Source organism: Spermophilus citellus (assembly GCF_964194105.1).
Source record: "Spermophilus citellus genome assembly, chromosome: 6".
Classification (NCBI taxonomy): domain Eukaryota; kingdom Metazoa; phylum Chordata; class Mammalia; order Rodentia; family Sciuridae; genus Spermophilus; species Spermophilus citellus.
The window spans coordinates 153,002,770-153,025,209 of NC_138187.1; the positions used below are offsets into that span (position 1 = coordinate 153,002,770).

Genomic DNA, 22,440 nt, shown 5'->3' on the forward strand with positions numbered 1-22,440 from the left:
AGTGACTTTCTTTTCTATTTCACAGGTATCAAGTATAATCATGAGACACATAAAATTTACTTGTTGAATAAATGAATAAAGTCTAAACCAACCCTGTAAATTTAATATATTAAGTTCATTTAACAGATGAGAAAACTGTTTTTAAAAAGTTAAGGAATGTCCTTAAAGCCAAAACAACTAACAAACAGTGGAGCTGGGACCAAAACTCAGGCAGACCTTTCGTTGTTTCCACAACAGCTAGCTAGACAATCTAGACTTAGATTTTTATACAATTTCTTGTATTGTAAATATGTAGATTGTGTTCACCCTAAAGAAACAGAACAAGCTTAAAATGTTATTATAAATTACATCAATATATTAAATCATAAGCTTAGGTGTATAATACTTATTAAAGTTAATTTTTAGTAACTGGTCAGAAGAACTCAAATACAGGTAAAAACACACTATTAATAGGTAAAGTTCATATGTTCTCCAAAAGCATTAGAACTTTTGGGTTATAATTTCATAATGTAAAACAGACAGTCTTAAGAAGAATGTTTATGAGGCATAATGCACTCTGCAAATTATTTCTCAAATATCTGATATATGCTTGGAACTTTAAATACAAAAATTATATATATATATATATATATCCTGCAAATCAAGAATAGGAATAGTGTGATAGTATATGAACCGTCTTTGTTCAGGTATTATTATGATTACTAAAAATCCAAAATGGAGTATCATGGATATTTATATAGTAATGTCTATTTTTAAATCATATTTCTTTGCAAACTTTACTGAACAGAATTTACTTTTATTAATAATCCAGTTATCATAAACCTAATTCTATGACTCCTGAGGTACATCATGATTACTTGCTCTTAAATTTGTAAGAAAAAAAATACTTATCCCTGACAAGTTTCTTTCAGTAACATTGGTAGATATACACTTGATTCTTTACAGAGGAACAGAATTTGACACAGAATTAATTCAAAATTTAAACTACTTGCCTGCAAACACAAGGGTAATATTCAGCACAATGAATATTCCACAAAATAGGCCAACTCTAAAAGTAGTCCATGCTGGTGCAGGCTGTGAGCAGAAAAACAGAAGTGTAAATTTAAAAAAAATCAAATTCATTACTTATATGCTGTAAGTCAATAGTAATAAGCCTCAAAATTTTATCACGAAATAGTACATTATGATCTGAATTTTTATAATGTGAATCAGAGAATCATTCACCCCTCATTATCCTATAAATAACTACAGAAATGCCAGTTGAATTCTTTCACAGAAACCCGAGTCATGAAATAAACAAGATTATAATCTTAGGCATCAAATTACATATACACTGCAGTTTTCTAATGAGATTTAAAACGTCATTTTATTTTTCCAATGTACATACCTCTAAAATTTCCCAAGTCATTATTACTCAGAGCTTACATATCTGGTACTATGAATAATTAGAGACCTTGGTAAAACTAAACATTTATTTCATGAATTTTCTGCTAGTATTTAATTATTATATTAGGATAATTTTAAGTAAAAATTTCAAGACATATTAGAGATTTTTGACAAACTGGTATATCAGAATACTCAGAGTGTGCAGGTTCAAGTAATATTCTTCTTTATTATAATTTAATTTAATATTTATAATTGCCTTGAAAACTACTATTTTCTAAAAATAAAGAACAGAAAGTATCTGAGATTTTAAACATAAAAGATGAGAAACACAGATAATCTTATGGACTTTTCAGAGGTGATATTATACTTCCTATATTTTAAATATTTTCTAAAAACTTTAACCCCTCTCCCCCCCAAAAAAACATTGAAACTTTATCTTTTTCAGTAACAGATATCTGAATTAATAGTTTCATAATGAAAGCATCCAAAAGGAAGATGGTCATAAATCTTAAAAAAAAAAAGCTATCTTTAGTTTCAAAAATGATTCAACATATACATACAAAGGAATGTATTTAATGTATTTGGATTATAAGAAATGATAAATAAAATAAACCTATATAATGCCTATCACTCATCTTTTAAAATTTTTTTAAAAATATTTCTTAGTTGTAGGTGGACACAATAACTTTATTTCATTTTTATGTGGTGCTGAGGATCGAACCCAGTGCCCCACACATGCTAGGCAAGTGCTCTACCTCTGAGCCCCAGCCCCCAAATATATATATATATATATATATATATATATATATATATATATATTTTAGTTGCCAATAGACCTTTATTTATTTTTATGTGGTGCTAAGGATTGAACCTAGTACCTCACACATGCTGAGCAAGCGCCCTACCACTGTGCTACAACCTCAGCCCATCTTTTTTAAAATATTTTTTTAGTTGTAGATGGACACATTTATTTTATTTGTTTATTTTTATGTGGTGCCAGGAATCAAACCCAGTGCCTCCTGCATGCTAGGCAAGCACTCTACCAATGAGCCTCAACCTTGGCACCCTATCATTCATCTTTAGAAGGAAAATATTTCCATCAACTTTGAAGACCCTTATCCCCCCTTATTAAAAAAACCTTCCCTACTCATGGGAGAGAACTACGTCCATGTTTTCTTCAGCTTCACCTCCTCTAAATACATTCCTATTTTCTTCTTCTTCTTCTTTTTTAAAATAGTTTTAATTGTATATGAACACAATATCTTTATTTTATTTATTTATTTTTATGTGGAGTGGAGAATCAAACCAGTGCTACACACGTGCTAGACAAGCACTCTACCACTGAACTACAACTCCAGCCCAATATGTTCATTTTTAAAAAGTTAATTTTCTCATTTTTAACAGCTTTATATTTATCCAAATATAAATGACACGCAACAAACTGCATATATTTAAAGCATACCATTTGTGTTTTTTCCTCTCTAGATGCTTTTAAGATTTTTCTCTTTATCTTTAGCCATTTGTGATATAGCTATTTTTTAGTTAATTGAATTAATTGATATACAATAAACTGCATAGACTGTATTTAAAATATGCAATTTGATAAGCTTATATATATATATAAATATATAAACACCTATGAAACCATTACCATAATCAAGACAATGAACATAATAATGACTCCAAAGTTTCTTCAGGCCCTTTTGTAATCCTTTCCTCTCAGCCCAACTCATCTGCATTTAACCACTAATCTACTTTCTATTATTATTGGTTTGTCTGTTCCAGTCTCAGTAAATGAAATCATGCAATCATCACTTTTTAAAAATTATTATTTATTTATTCTAATTTGTTATATATGATGGCAGAATTCAACCCATTTCATAGTAAGTACTTTTTTTTTTAAGTCTTCTTTCTTTCAGCATAATTATTTTGAAACTCACCTTGTTATATGTATCAATAGGTTATTCCTTTCTATTGCTGAGAAGTATTCTGTTGCATGGATATATCACAAATTGTTTATCCATTCACCTACTGATGGATGTTACGGTTGTTCAGTTTCCGGCTATTATGAATAAAGTTGCTATGAACATTCATGTAAAAGTCTTTAATGTACATATGCTTAGATTTACCTTGAGTAAACACCTAAGAGTATAATGGCTAGATCATATGGTAGGTGTCTATTTAACTACCGCTTGAACCACATCCCCAGCCCATCTATTTAACTTTTTAAGAAAATGCTAAACAGTTTTCCAATGTGGTAGTAACATTTTACATTCTACCAGGGATATGAGATGAGAGAGTTCCTGTTCCTCTAACATTTAATATGACTGTTTAATTTTAGTCATTCTAATAGGTATTTTCTCACTGTCGTTTTAATTTGTGCTTTTCTATTGCCTAATGATATTAAGCATCTTGTGACATACTAATTTTCCACCTGTATATTTTTTATGAAGTATCTGTTCAGGTCTTGCCCAGTGGAAGTTGTTTTCATTATTGAGTACTGGAGTTCTTTATATATATTTTGTATATAAGACCTTTATCAGATATGTTTTGTAAATATTTTATCCTAGTCCACCGATTTCCTTTTCATCCTCTTAACAGTGAATTCTCTTATATATTTATTTATTTATATGTGGTGCTGAGGATTGAACCCAGGGCCTCACGAGTGCGGGACAAGAGCTCTACTATTAAGCTAAAACCCCAGCCCTTAACAGTGTCTTTTAAAAAGTGTAAGTTTGAGCAACCAAAAATCACTAGGATTTTCTCTTACATGTCCTTCTAGAATTTATAGTTTTAAGTTTCTTTTAGGGCTATGGTACATATAGAAACACATAATGTAAAATATGGATAAAAGTTCGATTTTTTTTTTGCATATAAAATCCAATTGTTCTAGCACCATTTGTTCAAAACACTGTTCTTTCTCTAATGACCTGCTTCTTTGTATTGGAAATTAGTTGCTCATATATGACTATGTTACTCTATTTTTGGACTCTATTTTGTTCCATTGAAGTATTTGCCTACCTTGATACCAAAAAAAAAAAAAAATAGAGTGTGATATTAGTATCAGAGATTGAACCCAGGCAGGGGTACTTCACTACTGAGCCATATCCCCAGCCCATTTTTATTTTTTATTTTGAAACAGGATCTCACTAAGTTACTTAGGGTCTCGCTAAGTTGCTGAGGCTGGCCAAACTCCTGCCTCAGCCTCCTGAGCTACTGGGATTACAAGTGTGTGCCACTATGCTTGGCTCACACTCTTGATTACTGCAGTTATAATAATAAGCTCTGATACAAGGTAGGTAGTGTGATCTTCTAACTTATTTGTTTCAAAGTTGTGTTGGCTGTTCTAGGTCCCCTGAATATCCATATGTACTTTAAAACTAGCTTGCCAATTTTTATATGCATACACAAAAAATGCCGCCTGCTAAACTTTTTAAGCTGAATTGTTGGTATCCATAAATCAATTTAGGAAATAACATCTTAAAAATACTGGGTATACCCATTAAATCTACATGAACATGATATGTTTCTCATTTAGGTTGACAATGTTTTATAGTTTTCAATATAAATATCTTTTACATCTTTTGTTAGAAATCCTCCAAAATATTTCCTATTTTGATGATATTATAAATAGAATTATTTAAAAAGTTTTGGTTTTGTAATTTTTTTTTTTTTTTGGTATTGGGGATTGAACTCAAGGGCAATTGACCACTGAGCCATATCCCCAGCCCTATTTTGTATTTTATTTATAGACAGGGTCTCACTGAGCTGCTTAGTGCCTCGCCATTGCTGAGGCTGGCTTTGAATTAGTGATCCTCTTGCCTCAGCCTCCCAAGCCACTGGGATTACAGGTGTGCTCTACCACACCCAGTGATTTGTAATTATTCTTCCTAATTCACAGATGTACAACTGATTTTTTTTTTTTGTAAATTGATACTGTATTCTGTAATCCTGCTGAACTCTCTTATTGATTCTAATAGCTATTTTATAGATTCACTGGATTTTTTACATGGGGAAAATTTACACTGGATTTTTTTACTGGCAAAACAAACAAACAACAAAAACCCAATTCACCAGTTTCACTTCTTCCTATCTATATAGAAACACATAATGTAAAATATGTGTTTCTATGTAAAAATCTGAATGCCTTTTATTTCTTTTTCTTGCCATATCACACTGGCTAAGTCAGTACAATGTTGGATTAAAAGTAGTAAGAGTAAATATGTATTTTTATTTCTAGTCTTAGGGAGTAAGTTCTTGGTGTTATACCACTAAGTTTGATAGTTAGGTTTTTTCATAGATATCTTTTATTAGGTTTTGGAAGTTCTTTCTGTTATTAGTTCAATTCCACTCTGGTCACAGAAGATACCTTGTATCAGTTAAATTCTTTTAAATTTATTGAGACTTGTTTCTGATACAGTCATGTTTCATTATCTAAACCTTCCATACCATCAAAAAATCTCATCTTAATGGTTTAGTGAGACCAAGAAGTTCACGTTAATAAGAGTAAACAAGAGAAGGAGTACAGAATAACAGAAAAGCCGGAAGGAATTTAAATTTGTCATGAAGCAAAAGCTGACATCTAGTTGTTTAAAAACTTGAACAACAATAGTAACAACTATTTATAAGTTTTGGCTCAAAAAAATGTAAGGTAATAATGCCAGTTAACAACCAGATTGTGCTGATTATTAAACAAGCAGAAGCAAATACTAACCTGAGCAGCTCCCAAAGGGGGGACACGTAAACGCTTCATAGCCTTTTGTCTGTCACCATCTTCAAGTTCATTGGTCACTACAGCCTAAAGAAACAAATTATTAAATTTCAACACAAGTTATTCTATTTTTTTTTGAGAGAGAGAGAGAGAGAATTTTAATATTTATTTTTTAGTTGTTGGCGGACACAACATCTTTGTTTGTATGTGGTGCTGAGGATCGAATCCGGGTTGCACGCATGCCAGGTGAGCGCGCTACCGCTTGAGCTACATCCTCAGCCCCCACAAGTTATTCTATACTTTAGTAATGCATAGATAATTCTGTACCATTCTTATAAACTATATTTTGATAACCTCTTGATTAATGTACACTGACATACAGCAAAATAAGACAAATCACAAGTAAGACTATACATATCCAAAGCTAACAACTATTTACAAAAGAATAGAAATGCAGACCTCTTTCTTTCAAGTAAGACATGAATATTATTGAAAACATGTTTAAAAAGGTAGGATTATTATACCTCAGTTTCAGAGATGAGCTGGTTGATTTTTTTGCATGTATAAAATGGAGCCACTTCTACATGAGCCACTCGCCAATCTGCTCCACGAGAAGTTTCCAGGATCTTGTCATGCTTTTTAAGGATTTTTCTAAACCCTGTAAAATTCAAATTCTACCAAAAAAAAAAAATCAGACATACAACTGTAATTCTTCACCATCAAAAAAGATGAAAAATAAAAATCACTAAGCACTGACAGAGGTGACTGGATAAAGACTGAGTACCCAGGGAGATAGCAATGTTTTCATAAAAGTACTCACTACTAAAAGGATAAGATTCTTCTGTCTTATTTCACTCACTCGTTTCAAAGTAGTATGTTATTAGTAACACAAAGAGATACTGAACTACCAACAATTTCCCTTCCAAGTAAATTAATTAAAGACCTAAACTGAAAACATTTTTAAAAATAGTTTTCTTTAGTTGTAGATGGACACAATGACTTTATTTTTAGTTATTTATTTTTATGTGGTGCTGAAGATTGAACCCAGAGCCTCACACATGCTAGGTGAGTGCTCCACTGAGCCACAACCCCAGCCCAACATTTTTACTTTCATATTTTTTATATACAACTATTGTCAAATTAGCTTAATTATGTTACTTTACTTCTTTGGTCAAAAATATTTTCAGAAAATGCTTTTTATTTATTGTGCTCAGAACACATTTATTTAGTACTTTGCTTTTTGAAGGACTGGTATAGAAATGCATTTTTTCTTCTATCAGGTAACCCATGTAAGCACGTGCAAGGAAAATGGATGGTCATTTAGTCTGCTCAACTTTCCTTTTCCTTTCATTAATCTCAGATTGGGGATAGGAATGAAAAAGTCAGTAGGAAGGAAGAAGTGAACTCAGTTGATAGTGTAGAAATTGAGGAAAAGTGGGTTCGTACCCTATAAAAATAGTATAAACACTAAACTTTTCCACATTTTCAAATTCTGTTGTTGTTTGCCCATTGTTTGAAAAGCTAGAAATCATGGATTTCTAAGGCTAGATCTATAAACTAAACATCTCTCAAATCTGATGATTACACACTTCATTAATAAAAAAGAATGAGCACACACTCCAAAATAAGCTCTGCTTTTGTATTTTTAAGATTTTTTTCCCTCTCAGGCTGGGAGTGTAGCTCAGTGGTAAAGTTCTTGCCTAGTACTTGTGAGGCCCTGAGTTCAATCCCTAGCACTGGAAAACAAATTTTTTTTTCTTACCATATTTTACTGTTTGATATTAAACTCTCCTTGGGGTACACATATTATAACTTGGACACCGCCTTTAATTTCCCCTTTTCCCTGATTCTCAAAATAAATGTACTCTTATAGTATAGAAACCCCCAACGAATAGAGACTAGAGCAGAACTTTCATGATTAACAATTACTTTTGTTTTCCCAAGAAGCTTCTTTATAATTTCCCAAACAAAAGTTGCTGGAAAAAATTGATAAAACAAAATTTAACAGGGTATTTTCCTGTAACACAAAAGCATGTTAAGGAACTATGAAATATTGTTTTTATAACATATGGGAAAGCACTTTGTTTCTTTTAAAGGTTAAGTTATGAACTATAAATTTAAAAATTAAAATTAAGTTATAAAGCTATGGATAAAGTTTCAAAACAAAGGAGTTTATCATTATACATATTTTATTTCTTTTCTACTGTTATTTTCCAATTGAGTTCTTCTTTAAATGATAAAATATTAAATCATCAAAGAAGGTAGAATTATGAAGGGGCAAGTTAGAAATAAGTATATGCATTAACAACAGATTACTATAAATATGGGACTTTAATTATTTTTTATTTTAAAATTCTAATTCTTATCTCAGGCAATACTTTTGTTTTTTTACTTTACTTTACTTTACTTTTACTTTACTTTTACTTTTACTTTTACTTTACTTTTTACTTGTTATACCATCCTATGATGGTCTTAACCACTCAATACAATAATCACAAAACTAAAATGAAAAACAAATAGTACACCAGATCTCTCTAATTAGATGCATATGCTTATTTAGAAGTTTATAATTGAAAACAGATTTTTTTAAAAAAATATTTAATTTTTTAGTTGTAGATAGACACAATGTCTTTATTTTATTTTTATGTGGTGCTGAGAACTGAACCCAGGGCCTTGCACGTGCTAGGTGAGCACACAACTCTAGCCTTGAAAACAGATTTTTTTTTTGTTCAATAATCTTTTATAATTTAACTATGTGAACAAACTTATAAAAATTATAAATGAATAAATGCTCTGTATTTCCATAATTTAGCATACTTGGAAGTTCAATTTCTTTCAGACAGGTTTTTAAAATATTAAGTGATATAACAGCCGAGATGTTCAGTCTCAACACATCTGCTATGACTTAATTCCTCTCTTTAGATTTTTTCTTTTAATTTGGTTATACTAAAGTCTGTGAGCAATAAAATTGAAAGGATTCTGTTAGTGGCAATCTGAAAAAGTCAAGATCTTTTGTTTTATTAGTGCTAATTGCAGGAATGTTAACTTTCCAAATTTTTTTTTGTGGAAATTTTGCTATTGGTTAGCAGGAACATAAATGCTCTTACATAGCCCAAAATGGTTAGATAGATACTACCAGAACTGCTTTAAAGAATAGAGTGTAAACTGTTAGTCCCTGAGTCAAGGGATAACCCCTCATGTAGAATGCTTTTTAGAAAATTAATGTTCAAAAATACAAGTCTTTCCTACCATTTTTTTGCTCCATGGTTTTTAGTCAATAAGAACATCTAAAATCCCAATAAGAACATCAAGAATAAATGTATGCTAATGACTTTCCTTTTTGGATTGACTCATTCGTATAGTTCAAGATAGTTCTATTAAAATTTCTCATTTACTTAAAAATACAATTCTCCAAGATGAGAATCTAAGTACCTGATAGTTCTGCAGCAGGATAAGACTGAGGTAGAACTCGCTGAAGGCCAGTTTAAGGTCTTTAATATTCCTATGTTGGACACGCTCTTCATGGGACAGGTGGAAGACTGGCTTTCTGCGTTGTCGCAGTGTAGTAACACCAGTACTTTCTTTCTGGGCATCCAGTGATGACTGAAGCTCATTCTGAAGTGTAGCAAATCTACGCTGAGCCTCTGCGAGTTTCTCTATTAGAAATAAAAGAGAATTGTCAAATCAGTTAAGGTAAATATTTGATAGTAAGAGTTCTCACTGGCTTATGAAGTTTTATTAACTATTATAATTTGCTTTCCTAGAATTTCTAGGGGAAAAATGTTACATGTAATATTTAGAACTGGATAGAAAAAATATTTTAATGTAATATATTTTTCATTCTACCCCATAATTCACTTCAAACAAAAATGCTAGTACCCTTTTTTTATACAGGCGAAGAATAAAATGTAAAGAGTTACTAAGAGTCAGAATGCGGAATGGTACCTACATTCTGAAATTTGAAAAACAGTTTGACTGATCTTAAAAAGTAAAACAGAATTACGATATGATTTAGCAATTCCACTTCTAGGTATATTACCTAAGAAAACTGAAAACATACACTGAAACAAACAAATACACAAACTTGCATTCACAATAGCCCAAAGTGGAAACAATCCAAATGTCCATTAAATGATGAAAGGATAAACAAAATGAAGTGTGTGCACGCATACACAAACAGACACACACACTCTCTCACAGGAATATCAGCCAAAATGGTATTAATTCATGTTATGTTGGATAAACCTTGAAGATATGCTGTGAAAGAAGCCAGACACAAAATATCACATATTGTATTATTCCATTTATATGAAATGTCCAGAACACAGAAATTCATAGACATAGAATATAGATTAGTGATTGCCAGTGGCTTGGGGACAAGGATATTGGGAAATGACTGCTACCAGGTATGTAGCATCTTTTGGGGATGATGAAAATATTTTGGAATTAGATCATGGGGATGGTTGTATATCCTTGTGAATAAAAATAAAACCACTGATTTATACATTTTAAAAGAATATCTTAATTTAAAAAAAATTAATATGAAATGTTTCTGGTTGTACAGTTTAATGGAGAAACAGGATTAGAATTTGGGGCTTTAGGTTTTTAATCTTGTATTTCCTACCATGTATTATTACTTCTCTAAAACAGGTATTCTAGGAAAAGACCAAAACTAAAAAATTATGTGTTTAAAAAAATTAGGTATATCTGGATGTATGTGCTTATACAGTTGTCCCTCAGTATCCCTCAGTATTTACTTCCAAGGACATAGCGGAAATGATTGTGGGGAAATGACTGTGGTACCCCAAATCTGTAGATGCTCAAGTATCATTTAAAATGGTATAGTATTTGCATATAACATACAATTTATTTCCCAAATACTTTCTTTGTTTGCAGTGCTGAGCATTGAACCAAGGGCCTCATACATGCGAGGCAAGCTCTTTACCACTGAGCTATATCCTCAGTCCTCTCCCATAATATAAAGTGTCTCTAGATTACTTGTAAAAGCTAATACAATGTAAATTATTCATTATACTGTATTTTATTTAGGAAATAAGAAAAATGTCTGTACATATTCAGTACAGATGCCATTTTCTCCAAATATCTACCTATTTATAGCTACATATCTAAAATATTTAATTTAAAAAATATATATTTCTTTTTGCAGTGCTGGAGATTGAACCCAGAGCTGCACTTATGCTAGGCAAGCATTCTACCACTAAGCTACACTCCCAGCCCTCCTAAATATTTTGGACTTATAATTGGTTAAATTCATAGATGCAAACCTACTGGCGTGGAAGGTCAGCTGTATTTAAAAATAATACTCTGGGGGGAAAAAAACCAGAAAAACAAACAATTACAGCAATTAAGAATAAAACTCTGTAACTTTACTTCTAAGGACATACCGGAAATAGGTAAATTTGGTTTCAAATCTTTGACTCATTAACTAGTCAATTTTAGTCTAGAGGGTTTTTTTTGTTTTTTTTTTTTCAATTTTTCTACTCCTTTCATAGGTGAAAGAGAGAATGCTAACTCCCTCATAAAATGGTTGCAAAAATGAAAAATGACAAGGAACTTGGCACTCAGTAAATAATGATGTTAATAATTATGTAATAAAAAGCATTATTTATGACTCCTTTCTCAAGTTCTTCCGTTCCTTTTTTTTTTTTTTTTTTTTTACTGTTATATGATCTTGTCTTACCCTAATCTTTAGTACTGTTGTCTTGTCTGGCATTGCTTCTTTATTATTCATTGCTCTCTTTCTTTCAGTATCTTTCCTTTTTTGGGGGGCAGTACTGGGGATTGACCAGGCCTCACATGTGCTAATAATAATAAGCAAGCCTTATTCACTATCATGGTATTCCACGTAGTCTTGCTTTTAAAGAAACTATTTACATAGCAAAGGCAACAAAGCCATGAATTCATACCCATGGAATAAACTAGTCACAGAAGAATTTATTTCTCATGTTAATGTCTGTATGTGACAACCCAAAGCCAAAGTCATACTGAACAGAGAAAAACTGAAAACGTTTCCTCTATAATCATGAATAAGACAAGGATGTTAACTCTCAACTCTCCTAATCAATACGGTTTTGAAACACAAACCAGACCAATCAGACAACACAGAAGCAAATTAAATGGATGTGAACAGGAAAAGAAGTCAAATTCTCTGTTTGCTGGTGACATGATTTTATACCTCAAGGACCCAAAAAAGTCCATCAGAAGACTTCTAGATTTGACAAATTCAGCAAAGTAGGAAGACACCAAATTGACATACAAAAATCAATAGCTTTCTTATACTCCAACCATGAATCTGTCAAAAACTAAATCAAAACTACTCCATTCATAGTAGCCTCAAAAAAAAATTAGGAATAAATCTAAGAAAGTGAAAGATCTCTATGAAAAGTATTATAAAACAGCAAAGAAATAAATTCAAGATGACCTTAGAAGATGGAAAGACCTACCATGTTCATGGATAGGTAGAATTAATACTGTCACAAAGGCCATATTATCAAAAGCAATCTATAGATTCAATGCAATCCCTATCAAAATGCCAATGACATTATTCACAATGTCAGAGGGGAAAATCCTCCTAAAACTTATAGAGAAGAACAAAAGATCTAGAATAGCCAAAGTAATCCTGAGTAGCAAGAGTGAGACTGATCTCCAATTATACTACAGAGCTAATAAATATAGCATGCAATGGCATAAAAACAGATGCAAAGATGAATGGAAGAGACTAGAAGACAGAAAAATCCACAGTTATCTAATCCTCGACAGAGATGCCAAAAGCATACACTGGAGAAAAAATAGCCCTGTGCTGGGAAGACTGTATGTAGAAGAATGAAACTAGATCCCTACCTCTCATACTGTACAAAAATTGACTCAAAGTGGAGTAAAGACCTAGGAATTGGATCAGAAACAGTGTAACTTCTAGAAGAAAACATAACTCCAATATACTGGCACAGGTACTGACCTCCTTAATAACTCCTAAAGTTCAAAAAATAAATCGACAATCAATAAGTGGGATGGCATTAAAATAAAAATTTAAAAAATACTGTGAGAATCAAATAATAATAAAAAAGGAATCAAGAGCATGAAGAAAGAATATATAGAACAGAACAAATTCTTTGCCACCTACTCTTCCTACAGGTGATTAGTAACAAGAATATATAAAAAAAACTCAAAAAGCTTAATCCCCCCCCCAAAAAAACTAATAACCAACTCAGTAAATGGGCAAAAGATCTAAAAAGACAATTCTCAAAAGAAGAAATACAAAACGTTCAACATCCTTAGCAACTGGGGAGATGCAAATTTAAAAACCTTGAGATTTCATCAATGGCAATCATCAAGAATCTAAATAATGAAAATTGTTGGCAAAAATGTGGGAAAAAGTATGGTAGTTTATACATTGCTGGTGGAATTGCAAATTAGTATAATTAGTTTGGAAAGCAATATGGAGATTTCTCAAAAGAACAGTAATGGGACCACCATATGACCTAGCTATACCACTCCTCAGTATTTATCCAAAAGAATTAAAATCAGCATACTATAGTGATACATGCACAACAATGTTTATAGCAGCACAATCCTCAATAGTCAAGTTATAGGCACCCATCAGCAGACAATTAGATAAGGAAAATGTGTTATATATACACAATGAAGTTCTACTTAGTCATAAAGAATGATATTAGGGGCTGGGTTGTGGCTCAGTGGTAGAATGTTTGTCTGTCATGTGTGAGGTACTGGGTTTGATCCTCAGCACCACACAAAAAGCTATTGTGTACATCTACAACTAAAAAAAAAAAAAAAAAATTTTTTTTTTTTTTTGCTAGATCCCCAGCCCTTAAAAAAAAAAATTTTTTTTTTAAATAAGAGATTAATGCTTTAATGGAGGTGGCTGTGGTAAATATTTTCTCCCAATCTGTAGGATTTCTCCTCACTTTATTGTTTCCTTTGCTGAAAAAAAAAGAAAAAGAAAAGAAAAGGCCTTTTAACTTGAATCCATCTCATTTACTAATTCTTGATTTTACTTCTTGAGCTTTAAGAGTCTTGTTAAGGAAGTCAGATCCTAGGCCAACATGGTGAAGATTTGGGCCTATTTTTTCTTCTATTAGGTGCAGGGTCTCTGTTCTAGTGCCTAAGTCTTTGATCCACTTTGAGTTGACTTTTGTGTAGGATGAGAGATAGAAGTTTAATTTCATTTTGTGACATACGGATTTCCAATTTTGCCAGCACAATTTATTGAACAGACTATCTTTCCTCCAGTGAATGTTTTTGGCACCTTTGTCTAGTGTGGCACCTTTTTTTCTAGTATGACAGAACCACATTTATGTGGGTTTGTCTCTGTGTCCTCTATTTTGTACCACTGTACCACAAGTCTATTTTGGTGCCAATACCATGCTGTTTTTATTACTATACCTCTGTAGTATAGTTATGCTGTCTCCTGCTTCACTTTTTTTTGCTAAAGATTGCTTTAGGTATTCTGGGTCTCTTATTTTTTCCAAATAAATTTCATGATTGCTTTTTCTAATTCTATGAAGAGTGTCACTGGGATTTTAATAGGAATTGCATTAAATCTGTATAACGCTTTTGGTAGTATGGCCATTTTGACAATATTAATTCTGGCAATCCAGGAACATGGGAGATCTTTCCATCTTCTGAGGTTTTCTTCAATTTCTTTTTTTAGTGTTCTATAGTTTTCATTGTAGAGGTTTCACCTCTTTTGTTAGATTGATTCCCAGGTGTTTTTTGTTGTTGTTTGTTTTTTTTAAAGGCTATTGTGAATGGAGTAGTTTTCCTAATTTCTCTTCCAGGGGATTCTTTGCTGATGTATATGAATGCGTTTGATTTATGATTATTGATTTTTATCCTGCTATGTTGCTGAATTCATTTATTAGTTCTAGAAGTTTTCTGGTGGAATTTTTTGGATCTTCCAGATATAGAATCATGTCATCAGCAAATAGTGATAGTTTGAGTTCTTCTTTACCTATTTGTATCCCTTTAATTTCTTTCTTCTGTCTAATTGCTCTGGCTAGAGTTTCAAGGATGATGTTGAATAGAAGTGGTGACAGAAGACATACTTGTCTTGTTCCAGTTTTTAGTGGGAATGCTTTCAATTTTTCTCTATTTAGAATGATGCTGGCTTTGGGTTTAGCAATATATAGCTTTTACAATGTTGAGGTATGTTTCTACTATCCCTAGTTTTTCTAGTGTTTTGAACATGAAGATGTGGTGTATTTTGTCAAATGCTTTTTCTGCATCTATTGAGATGATCATATGATTCTTGTTTTTAAGTCCATTTATTGATTTCCATATATTGAACCAAGCCTGCATCCCTGGGATGAATCCCACTTGATCATGGTACACTTATCTTTTTAATGTGTTTTTGTATGCGATTTACCAGAATTTTATTGAGAATTTTTGCATCTATGTTCATCAGGGATTTGGGTCCAAAGTTTTCTTTCCTTGATGGTCTTTGTCTGGTTTTGGTATCAGGGTGATATTAGCCTCATAGACTGAGTTTGGAAGGGTTCCCTCCTTTTCTATTTCACGGAATACTTTAAGGAGTCTTGGTGTTAATTCTTCTTTGAAAGCCAATCCCACAAAACCAAAGGCGGAATGGTTTCTCTAATATGTGAATGCTAATTCACAATAAGGTTGGGGGCACTAGGGAAGAATAGCATTACCTTAGATTAGATAGAGGGAAGTGATGGGAGGGGAAGAAAGGGGATGTGGGGATAGGAAAGATAGTAGAATAAAACATTATCTTATTATTACTGTATGTATATATATGTGACTGCATGACCCATATGATTCTGCAACATGTACACTCAGAAAAATTAGAAATTATATCCCATCTATGTATATCAAAGTGTATAAAATGCATTCTACTGTTATGTATAACTAATTAAAACAAAAAAATTTAAAAAGAATGAAATCATGTCATTTGCTGGTAAATGGATATAATTTGAGAATATCATGCTTTATGAAATAAGCTAGACTCAGAAAGTCAAAGGTTGGGTATTTTCTCTCATATACGGAACCTAGAGAGAAAGAATAAAAAGGGGGCTCTCATGAAAACAGAAGGGAGATCAGCAAAGGCAGAGACCAAGGGGGAAAGGGAGGAAGGAAAAGAAAGAGTAAGAAGTAGGGAATGAAGTTGGCCAAATAGTTCTATGTGCATGTAAGAATATATCACAATTCATCCCAATTTTATATAACTCTAATGTACCAATTAAACAAATAAATAAACAGAAGGAAGACCGATAGAGTAGAGGAAGATGATTAGGAGAAGGGATGAGGGAAAGGAAAAAGAATGTACTGTGGGGTGAAATGGAGCAAACCATGTTACATGTGTTTATGAATATATCAAAATGAACCCAACTATTATGTTTAACCACAATGCACTAAAAAAAGTTAACCAACCTTACCTGTTCTTTGCTTTTAGAAAACAGTTATTTCAGAATTACAAGCTATTTTCTGAAGAGCAAAGCTATTATATTTTTAAGCAAGTAAAAAATAATTCTTTATAAAATAAAGTTAGTGTCTAAGAATACTTTTATTACTTGTCTACCAGTCTTGCAATGTTATTATCTTGCTGATTCAATTTATGGACTTCAGTGTTGAAACCTATAAGAATGTTCACCTATCACAGATGATTCAAGATAGTTAATCTTGTTATATTACAAGCAATGTTTATACTGCTTTCATCTGAAATTCTTACCACTTGATACTGTACAACTCAAAACCAAATATACCAAGAAGACTTCTTAGTCACAGATTAGTAATGTTTCTACCACAAAGGCTCCCCTCCTTTTAAAATTCCCTGCTCCTCTGGTGGTATTCAAATACTAAAATACTTTATCTATTAAGATAAATAAGTGCCCAATCCTTATTAACCAACAACATAATAAAAAAACAATAACTTATATCAGGTTTCCTGAATATTGACTGAATATAGCCTTTGATTTGTAACAAGCGGAATCCCAGAGGGCTAGGATCATTTTGCTCATTTTATAAGCAAGCACATGGAGGCCTAGGGAGTTTAAATAGTAAACTTCTTCTAAAGAAAAAAAAACAACATAAGATTCAAAAATTCAAATTGTAGATAATGACAGGTACTTTCATTCAGTTTTGTTTGGCTTTTTGAGTGTGATTAGAAATAGAAACAATAAAATGTAATTTAGAGGATATTTAGAGGAACATGTCACTTAAAAACTGATCATTTTTAGATATAAATAATTTGGTAGATGTAAGTGGATGGAGGTAAGTTAATATTATCCCTATATTATTTATTATCCCTATATTATTTATAGTTTTTCATGTGCCCTAGAGTCTGAAGATTACAGTCTACAAGACAATCTCCCTTAGAGACGGCAGCTAAATAAGAAGCAAAATGATACTGTTTACATCAAGTGCCAAACTCTATTTCTGTCAATCATGTCTTCATATTACCCATTACTTCCTGACCTGGCAAAAAGTCAGTCTGTAGACTATCAATTTATACCTACTCTGATGACATCAAGAGATATGCCCCAATAGCCCTGCCAATACACACAAAAAATGTAATATATCACAGCATCCAAATTTTTAATAGCTAGCCTAAAATTATTTTTAAGAAGTGGCCTAGTCTAAGACACCATTTTTCATATTGAGTGTTACAACCCGTTATAGGGTCATAAAACCAAATTAGTGAATCATAACCACATTTAAAAAAATAAAACAGAAAAGTATGAAAAACAATATATTGCAAGTAGTAAGGGTAAGTATCTTTTCATGAAAAATATTTAAATTATTTAAATATATTGCATACTCACAAATATAAATGCACATAAACATACATAAAACACATTTGAATATACGTACTGAATCATAATATGGATGTATTTTATTGTACCTCAAAATGTAAAAATTATATAGTGCTAAAAATAAACATTCTTTGTAAACCAAGAGGCATTATCTATAATTTGCGATATAAATCATCCATTTAGAAGTAGGATCAAAGATCCTTCCCAAAAAACAGCACAGTAAAAGAAAAATGCTAATCCAGGAGTGCTCAACCAGTGAGCCACATCCCCTTCCCTTTTTGTATTTGGAGACAGGGTCTCACTGAGTTGTTTGGGGCCCAGCTAAATTATGGAGGCTGGCTTTGAACTTGTGATCTTCCTGCCTTGGCCTCCCCAGGCTCTGGGATTACAGGCCCTTGTGTCACCAAGCCTCCAACAGCTTTTTCTTAATTTAAACACTCTTTCCAATGCAAATACCTATTGTTTTAGTCATTTCTTCTTCTGCCTATCATTCCTGCCCTCATTCTCTAAGGCTGGTTCCTCCTTATCCTTTTACCTCCTAATTGTGGAAATTATTTGTCCTTGGAACATTGCAATTCCTTCTGCATATTTTTCCTTGTAGAAAACCTATCTATTTGCAAATAATATTTCTATTTTGTCTTCTATTTTGCTTCCCTAGGTATTTGGAATGTAGCAAAAAAGACATGCATACACACCACAGCTTTTCATGGCTCTCTTTGCACTAGTTGTTCCCTTCTTCTAGGAAGAAGCCTAGCCGTAAATGAAAAATAATTATGAGGATACAGAGTGAAAAAATTTGCTTGTTTACTTTTGTTTAAAGGGAGTGACTTGCTAAGAAGACCAAATCAGTAAAAAGAGGAGTTTAAATAGATTTATACTGAATCATTCTCAGAGGAAATCATTACTAGAGCAAAGTCTTAGAGTTGTAATTCAGTCAGTAGATAAAAAGATCAGCTATAAAATAAAGAGGGACAGCTATTCTACAAAGATTAGAGAAAATTACATAAGGATGAGAATGTTTACAGGTATTTGGGGAAAAGGTGGAATACATATTCATGATATTATCCATCAATAGAAGTTGATGTCCTTCACTTATATTTGCAATGTGGGGGGTATAATGAACATGATGAAGAAGATAGTGGGGTTAAAGAATTAAGGAGACCATTTATGTACAATGTGTCAAAATGCATTCTATAGTCATGTACAACTAATTAGAACAATTTTTTTTTAAAAAATTTAAAAACAACAACAATAACTAAGGAGAGAACCTGAGGTATAGCTCAGTGGTAGAGTGCTTGCCTGCCATGTTCAAGGCCCTGGAATCACCCTTAGCACCACCAAAAATAATGATGATAATAATAACAATGGTGACATTTCAGGAGAAAGGGTTAAGGTTTATAAAAACACATTGAAAAGAATACTAAGGAGGATTCACAGGCAGTTTTGAGGACATAGTTAAGGGTGCAATAATGAATTTATAGTGGTTCCAATTTGTTCTCCTGTTTTCCTAAGCAGTTCTAGAAGTAGGCATGAAAAAGGCAAAGATTATAATGGTCTAGTTTTGCTAGGCATATGCAATATAAAGCAATGAGGGTAAAAGGATTAAAAACACAAGGGACAAAATGGCTAAAATGATTGATGAGAAGGAATTAATTCTGGGAGGGGCATAATTGACTAGAAAAAATTGAAGGAGTTAAAGAAGTTGAGTTCTGTGAGACTGAAAAACAGATGCTAAAAGAACAGGAGGATTTAATATTTTAAAGCAGAGCAATTCTGGGCAATGGGTGTGGCCATGGGAGTATATAGCTAAAGTAGAGTGGAACTAAATATGGATTGGAAGTCAAGAGTCTGAAGTTTTCAACCAGCAACCAAAAAAATCAACAAATGTAATTGTAGGAACAGCTCAGAGTAGAAAGCTCTATAAAATAATGAATGCTTAGAAGATCCATTTTTGTACGAATATGCAGAAATACTGATTTAGAACAACAATGGTAGCTAAAAGAATGCTGGACTTAGCTTCTTGTGTTTTGGCAGGTTCTTGTTACTGCCATTTCATAACCTCTCTCCATGTCCCCTCTCCCACTATGTCATAAAAGAATAATCAGCCTGCTTTGAAAGGGCTGCCAAGAAAGGACACCTGAGTAAGATGCTTCCAGAAGTTGTAGACAAGCTAGGAAAAAAAAATCATCCTCTGAAAAAGAAACTAGTAAAGGCATAAAATTATTCATCCTTTGACTAATCCATACTAGTATTTGGTTTATGATTATATGTGTTAAGATTATGGTATTTCCAAAGTTTTTGCCAAGAGATGAGGGTATATTCTCAATAATCATGGCTGATATAAAATTTAAATCTCTTCTAATTTAATAATATTTAAATAGTATTGATATAATTTGCATATTAAATACCAAAAAAGCAACTTTATAGCTTGATATCATAAAATATAGAGCAAAATTTATTTATCCATTGCTATGATTTGAATATAGCAAAGCAGGCTGAAGATTAATGTCCCCTCCAAAACTCATGTTGAAGATTAATCCCTACTGTGTGGGGGGAGAACTTAATCCAACTATGGTATTTAGAGGTGGGTCCTTCATTAAGTGGTTAGGAATAGACGAAGTCTTCAGTAGAGCCCTTGTGATTGAATAGTAGTGGCTTTAAAAGAAGGAGAAAGACTAGAAGATACATACATGTGCATGTTCCCCATTTCTTGCCATGGATTATTCTGCATTGCTGTGAAACAATGCCAGCAAAGCCATCAACAGTCGTGGCTCCTTAACCTTGAATCTCTAGAATCATTAGCTAAAATAAACTCTTTTCTTGAAAAATTAGTCATGGTATCACATTCTTAGCAATAGAAAACAGACTAAGAATTCGTTACTGCTTAAAGCATGGAGATATTATACCCAATAGGTATTCTAGTTATTAGGGTATAAACTCAGCAATATAGGGATTACATGTAAGTTTTTTCCCCAGAGTCTGGATGAAATGGCCCTATGAATCTAACTCACTTTTTTTTTCTGATTCTGTACTAATGAAACCATCTGATCATCACCTAGGTTTCACAGGAATTATGATGTTTAAGGCAATACTCTCTAGAGTTTTAAAAATTTTTCATCATAAAGATATTGTTTTACTAATCCATATTATGTACCTTGCAATATATATACAAGTGAAAATTTAAAGGGTAAGACATAAGTACGTAGAAGTTCTAATATTTTCTTCCAACATTCCAATGGCATCTTGTAGACAGCACTCTGGAGACCAGTGCTCTAGAGAGATAGGGATGAGTGTTCTAGGCAATGGAAAAGGCAAAAAGTTGACATAAGTGATAATCTAGAACTCTGCTAACTCAGCTCTGTGTAATATGATAAAATCATTCAGCACTGTGTAAAACGATAAGATGATTTTCAAAGGTCCTGAAATCTATACAACTACAAGAGAATTGAGGCAATGGACAAATAAAACTTTAACACTGAGGAACCAGATGTGTCCTGTTCCAGCTAAACAAAATATTCCTTTATTGCAATATAACAAAGAAAGCAAGTCTCAACCAAACAATATAGATATGGAAGTTTAAAAAGTGCTTATAGAATCTCTCCCCTCCCTAGCAACAGAAATTATCTTTTGTAACTACTCACCTGAATAAAATGTGTTGATTTTGGCAAGTTCTTTTTCACAGGTTTGGAAAAATTTTTCTTCAAACTTGGCAAAATACCTCTTTACTGTGTCCTCATCTGTAACTGAAAGGCAAGAAAAACTATTGAATATAATGTCAGAAGGCCAACTTGGAAAACTAGAAAAATAAAAATTTACATTCTAACTTTCTTAGTCTTTAAAATGGCAACTATATATGTATTATCAGAGAAAATGAATTGTAAATTATATTAAGAAGAGAATAATCAAAGGTCTTTTCAGAGGAATACAACCCTTAAGTTGGATGAGACTAAATCTCTACTACAATAAAATTTTTAATGTTGAAGAAAAGTATTCTAAGATGTCAGAAGAGGAAGAAACGTCTATAGAAAGAGATAATCTGAGCTGAGTAGGATTCATTCAGCAAGAAAGTAAATTAATTATTTCAGGGAAGAAAAAATATAATAGCAAAGCATGAAGATATAAATGCATGGTATGTTTCTGGAAAAAATTGATTTTGTTCTATGTTAAATTGCTACCTAGTCTTTGTACCTCAGCTTCATGAAACACAGAAAAAAAGTGTAGACTACTCAGTGTAAATTAGATGCTCCAAAGTATCAGGGGCTTGATAAGTAACATAAAGGAGTTGAGCAAGTAGATGTGGCAAGTGTAGTGATAAATGGTAACTGACACCTTCAGGATAAGGAGTGGTATGGAGTCTGGCAAACTAGAAAGTACACGTCTGTCTAATTGCTGCCATGTGGTGATATGGGGCCCACTTTGTCAGATCTTCCAATTTTTTAGGAGACACCATTAGTTCAGATATTTTTAAAACACTGTGTGGGTCAATCAATATGTTTCTGCAGGACTGATCCACTTTGTGTTGTCTTACTGAAT

At 32.4% G+C, this 22,440-nt stretch overlaps 1 protein-coding gene and 1 long non-coding RNA gene across 2 annotated transcripts in view; one reads left to right on the top strand and one right to left on the bottom strand.

Moving 5' to 3' along the window:
• LOC308650944 overlaps positions 1-22,440 on the top strand; it is a 902,096-nt gene that overhangs the window by 287,895 nt on the left and 591,761 nt on the right. The gene's annotated exons all lie outside the window — the stretch shown is intronic.
• XPR1 (xenotropic and polytropic retrovirus receptor 1) overlaps positions 1-22,440 on the bottom strand; it is a 182,757-nt gene that overhangs the window by 57,557 nt on the left and 102,760 nt on the right. Inside the window, exons 3-7 of the mRNA XM_081297506.1 lie at positions 21,549-21,650; positions 9,530-9,753; positions 6,622-6,771; positions 6,101-6,184; positions 993-1,074 (exon numbers count right to left, since the gene is read on the bottom strand). Coding sequence (XP_081153632.1) covers positions 993-1,074; positions 6,101-6,184; positions 6,622-6,771; positions 9,530-9,753; positions 21,549-21,650 — 642 coding nt within the window. The remainder of the gene's footprint in view (positions 1-992; positions 1,075-6,100; positions 6,185-6,621; positions 6,772-9,529; positions 9,754-21,548; positions 21,651-22,440) is intronic.